The following is a 5,843-nucleotide window of genomic DNA, read 5'->3' as shown; positions in this document are numbered from 1 at the left end:
CCCACCCAGGGACGGGCCACAAAGCCAATGAACCCAGCTAGCATCTGGACTCCAACCAAAAGACAACACAGACATAATCACCTTCTACACACAGGCTTTGTGTTAGATTCTCTACAGTGGTTCCATTCTTACCTGCATTCAGCATGCCCTTTGCCCTCTCACAGTCCACCTAAATTACTATTAGTGAATATCACTGATCTTCAGTCTTCACAGCAATACAATTTTCCCCCCCCCCCCCACCCCAAATGAGTAAAAGCCTCAAATCATGTCAACACCAAGTTTTGGAGAAGCCTGAGCTAAGAAAAATAAAAGGTTGTGTCTGAATTGCACAGACTGATGTTAAAATCCTTTCTTTGAAACCCTGGTAAATATACTGGGGCTGAGGAAGTTGCAGCCATCTTTCTTCCTCCCCTGGGCTCTCTTGGTTAAGCATGCTACACAGACATGGGGGACAGGCATACTCTGCCCCAAGCAAGACTGTGGTTGGATCCAGCTGTCTTCTAAATTGCATCTGGGACATTGGAAAGGACAGTTTTGGCATCCCCCATTCTGAAAAAGGTAACCAGCACCAAACCACAGTTGCAGGAGCCAGGAGAGCCAGAGCGTAAACATTGCCAGAAAGGAAGATGTCAGAGTACTTAGTCAGTAGCATTCTGTTGCTGGGTAAGGTCTTCTCTGCCTCCAGCCAATATACCCCAATACAGACTATCAGAAATACTTCCTCATTCCTGAGGAACTCTTCCCTGAAGGGACTCATCTTACAGGGTGAGGCACAGGGAAGAGCCACTGTCCCTGTTTAACCCAGGTGATCCAAGAGACCAACTGACTTCTTGCACAATCACCCCCAAACCACCTCACTGGACCAGAACTCTTATTCCTCTCTCTCGAGTTCCAGGCCAGTGTCTCAGCTGCAAGATAGCCTCTCTTGACCTACAGCTGGTGGGAAAAGAAATGCATGTGAAAGGGAACGCTGTCTGAGAAGAAAATCTATTACCTGCAAACCTGAAATCATCTTCTTCGCTTCTTCCATTTCCTTTTCCAAATGATCCTGTTGTTCCAAAAGCTTCTCCTCCCATGAATTCTCCAAGTATGACTCAGAGTTCCCTGCTTGCCACTCAGGCTGGAAATGAGATTCTGTCTCTTCTGGAATAGCGAGCAGATGAATGTGGTCATGACAGAGGAGTCCAGAAAAGACTTGCACCACACAATAACTGCCTGCTGTCCACACTAACTATCACTAACAAACGAGCATGTCTTCTAGCCAGTATCAAGGAAGTTGTTACAGGTGTGACATCTTGACTAATCTCAAGGATTTATGCCTCATTCTTTATGCAAAGGAAGCTTTCCTGCATACATATCTATCAAAGATAAGCATCTTTCCCCTTTGTTAACTTTGCTGCATCTGATTCTTCAGTACTGGCAATTTCAAAGCACATCACGGTGCAACGCACTGTACCAGCACTGCACCGCCTGTGGTAGAAAATACCTAAGGGGAGAAAAGCAACTGTGGGATTTGAAGAGCATGTCTTAGTGTCAGAGGGTGCACCAAGGACCCACTGAAGGCAACATTAAACAGTATTTCTACTTGTCAAATAAGATGGCTTTCTCAAGGTGGACAACATACCTGATTCTGAAAAAGACTTTTAATAGCAAGTTTAATAGCCTTGCATGCCTTTCCTGATCCTCACAGCATAAGCTGGATCCCTGGTTAACTATCACCTACTGGCTGGCCCAGGAATATAGAGGTTTTTTTCTTCCCTAAGAAGGGGTGAGGTTTGATGATGAATAATCATAGCACTGCTTGTTAGCTAGTTGACCAAAAGTGAAACCGGCCAATACAAGCTGCGGTGCATCCGTAGACATACAGGTGCAATATCCTACTGTGTGGGCAGCAAGCCGACACAGCACTGCTAAGAATTTAAGGAAGAGCCACAGTCTGCCAGCTACTTTAGCCACTAAGATAGTCTGTCAAATACTTTCAAAGGAGCATGGAAGCAGGACTACACTGGCTGAGGCAGCAAAGCATCTTCTAGAAGAGCTTTGCTGTCATTTACTCTTGGGATGGATGCTAACCAGAAAGTTATTATTAGGCTGCATTCATGAGAAGTAAAAGAAACAGACAAAAAAATCACTTCAGGAACTTCTGAAAAATCTTTCCTTCAATCTGCATGAAAATTTTAAGTGTAAACTGACCCTAAACTGACCCTATCACAGGGAATTTGTGGCAATACAGCAGTGACTTATCAATGCAAACACCACAACAATACTACAACTGTTCAATTCCTTGCAAAGGCCCACTCAACCTATGTAGAGATGTGCTGTAAACACAGACCCTTACACAAAGTCAAATTATGCATCCCAGGCTTCACAAACCCATGTGGACTCTTTCTTTAAGGGAATTATAAATGTTTGGGGTTTTTTTCAACATGGCCTAATGAAACTGTGATGAAAGCATTCACCCTACAGTGAAAATTATATATGACCCTTAAACCTTCGCCTTTTCTTTTCCCAAGCATTATTTTGCAAGCCTCACAGACATTGCCATATTATGGCATTATTGTAGTGTTAAAAGTTTTGTGATTTAGTTTTATGTGAACAGATACCTGCAAAGTACCTGGTTTAGTTTCTGTTTCTTCAGTGTGGATGATCACATATCTGTCTTTCTCCTCTGATGGGGCTACAGTGGATTCGCTCTTTGCACTATGTATAGGACTGGGTGACGTAAGACTGCAGAGAAAAGGAGAAACAGTTACTTCTAGTGCTGATCAACATCATCCTCATCTAAGATAAAAGTGAATATGCGGACAGACTTGTTGAAACTAAGCATTATCTGCATACTAGAGAAGCTATTAATAAACCAAACTGTGCATGTAGCTTTTCCATCACTCTACATCAGTGTCATAGCAGGCTAACTGGTAAGAGTACAATGTGTCTCTTCATTTTCCTTAACAGAATACCAGTTTGAGACTGCCACCACAGAATTCACATACACTCACACAGGGGTAAGACCACACTCTACTGAAGGTCTGTTCAGAAACAATTTACTGCGAGCCTTATGCTCATACTGCAAGCTGAACAAAAAGCCACCCTGTCTTGCTTCATCTCTTGCTCCATCTTTCAAAAGCACCACTTCACTAACTTGAAATTCCAAGGGCAAGATACCACTCACTCATGTTCTTAGGTTAAAACTTCTTGAATGTACCCACATATTTTCAGTGGAGCCATCTCAGCTGACTGAAGTTCAAGCAACCTTTTTTCAGAAATTCTTCCTAAATGCATCACCCAGACAACATAAAAAAGGTGGCTGAAGCTCACTGACCCATTCAATGTACCTCTAAAGTCACAGAAACTAATCCCTGCAAGTGTGCAGGAGTTAATTTTTCATTCTCCCCAACACAGAAACAAAGGACAGAGAACAAAAAGAAAACAGTGTGGAAATAATATAATAGGTTTAGGAAAATAAGAGGCTTTGACAGCTTGCCTTCCGCATCTTCCCAGCACTGCTGCTATATATTCCATAGCGCTCTCACAGAGTCAGAAAAGCCTTGCAATAGAGATGGAAATTACTTGCTAGCAGCTCCCGTCTGGTCCACTCCCACAGCCAGTGCTGGCCTACTTCTCATCTATATTACAGACCTTCAAGCAGTCTGGTTTTAACGGTCCAGACTAAATGGACTTTCACCATGTTAAAGAAAATGATGAATGCAACTTACTAAGCTAATGAATAACCATCTTCTAATGGAGATCTCTAACAGCTAGGTACCTGTTCTTTCCTGCTCAAATAGGGTGTGCATAACTGTTAAATGGGACCAGGCCATCTGGCTTTGCTCAAGGATTTAGCTTCAGGAAGGCTAACTCCATTACAACAGTCCCTGATTAGGTGCATTTCATACACAACGTTTGTCACCAGCCCCCTGCTCCTGCTTGTCGCTGAACGGGTGCACAACATAAAATTAAAATAATTGTTTGGGAGCCCAGAGACTACTATTGGGTTTGCATTATACAATAAGGGTCAGAGGAAAGGATGAAACTTTCAAACAGCACAGGTACAAATAGGAAGCCCAGCTGATCTAACATGTCCAGTAACTCTGAGAGGGATTTTAATTCCTGTTAGGAACAGATCTTTATATTCCTCCACATATTTTCCACCGATACTCTGAATGTGCCATCATTCTGATAAGGCCACTGAGAAGTGCATTAGTGGTTCTCATCCATGCAGAAGATGAAAGAATGAGAGGCAGTCCTAGCAAAACAATATTAGCAACTGTTGGGTAAGAAGGTGGTGAAACTGAGAGATGGGTAAGCACAAGGAACTGGAAAGAAGAATGAGCAGGACAAAAGCCAAGGGGATACATAGCCTTGAAATACCATTCCCCTCTTCCAAAGTCTGCTCCTCTCAGGACTAGATCCACAGCCCAAAGAAAATACAAAGGATCCCAGCTGGGACAGGAGATGGGTTAAGTGGTCGCTACAGGTCTCCACAACATAAACAGTTTTACAAATTTTTTTTTTTTGCTAGATATTCCTTGTCCACAGTCTCCTTCCCAGGCAGTTTCCCTATTTTAAAAGGCCAGTGGGTTCAACATGGCATCAGTGACAACCTCTGAAACCATCCCAAACAGTGAAAGAGCCACTGAGATGCACTCAGATGAAGCAGTAGTGCAGGTCAAGTTGCTTCACACAGTATGCTGTCAAGTTAATGCTGGAAACATTTCTGTGGTTTTTGTATCTGTCACCAAACCTGCTAAGAGTATGAAATATCCACTGATGTAATTTGTTCTTTAAAGTACATAACAATTCGCAATTAAATCATGCAGAAATAAGTGCTGGGAAATTAAAGCTATTTAAGACAGATTTATGATGCAAACTGTTCCACTTTATTCCTTTTACTAGTTGGTTTCTTAACCCATATCCTTTCTCCACTTAGTCCCAGAGTTGCCAGTGCCTGCATAGTCAAGGCTTTAGGGCAAGAGCCCCAGTGCTAAGTCCGAATTCTCATAATTTTAATAAACATCCCATCCCTGCTGTTTCAAATTACAATGGCAACAATTGCTCACCATTTGACCTGCTTCCCTCCCATGATCCCACTTTAACCTTTCGCCTCACGGAATCCGTTTCCCAGGGAGCCTCTGGATTCTGGCTACAGACATGTCTTGTCCCTTCCCATGCTCAGAATTCAGTGCAGAAGATGCCAGCTCCTGTCAAACTACTGGAGAAATATTTGCAGGCCAAATCTCTTCACATTAGCCGAAAGATTCACAGCAGAAATAAAAAAAACCCCTCAGGGTCTTTGCAAGAAAGTGTCAGATGGCAGATCAGCAGCCCACACACATGTAATTTGATTCCAGAGTCAGGGAATTCTGCAGCCTGGGTTTTGCTTTTTCTGGTTTTCCTCTCAGGTTATTTGTCTCTTGCTGCTGCATTTTGGTCAGCTGCACACCCAGTTGTTTTCATCACAAGGACTGCGATCTGGATTGCCAGTGGTGTTTCTCATACCATTCTGCCCTCTTTAGACTCCACGCACCTGCTGCAGATGCCAAAAAACAGCCAAGAGAAGATGCTCCTGCAAGCAGTAGGTTCGCTGCTATTCCAGGCTTCAATGCGGTCTCGAAAGATGGCATGCAGCACTTCCCAGCACTATGCACCGCTTCCTTTTCCTCGCTATCTCCAGCTCCCTCTCTCTCCTGCTGTCACACAAGCTGTGCAAGGCAGAGCCTTTTCTCTGAGATGCCTGCCTCAGAGTGGGGGAGGGAAGGTTGGTGGAAGGGGAGGGGAAAGGGAGATGGATGGGTGAGGGGCTCAGTGGCCTGGGAATCCATCTGATTTTGGCAAATTTTCCATGA

The 5,843-nt window shown here is 43.7% G+C and overlaps 1 protein-coding gene across 1 annotated transcript in view; it reads right to left on the bottom strand.

Annotated features, from left to right (window-relative positions):
• Window positions 1–5,080, bottom strand: part of DIXDC1 (DIX domain containing 1) — a 14,905-nt gene extending 9,825 nt beyond the window's left edge. Inside the window, exons 1-3 of the mRNA XM_010282244.1 lie at window positions 5,058–5,080; window positions 2,615–2,727; window positions 995–1,143 (exon numbers count right to left, since the gene is read on the bottom strand). Coding sequence (XP_010280546.1) covers window positions 995–1,143; window positions 2,615–2,727; window positions 5,058–5,080 — 285 coding nt within the window. The remainder of the gene's footprint in view (window positions 1–994; window positions 1,144–2,614; window positions 2,728–5,057) is intronic.
• Between the last annotated feature and the right edge of the window lie 763 nt (window positions 5,081–5,843).

The sequence above is a fragment of the Phaethon lepturus genome, unplaced genomic scaffold, assembly GCF_000687285.1.
Source record: "Phaethon lepturus isolate BGI_N335 unplaced genomic scaffold, ASM68728v1 scaffold3982, whole genome shotgun sequence".
In the NCBI taxonomy this organism is placed as follows: Eukaryota; Metazoa; Chordata; class Aves; order Phaethontiformes; family Phaethontidae; genus Phaethon; species Phaethon lepturus.
This window is presented reverse-complemented; position numbering and strand designations above follow the sequence as displayed.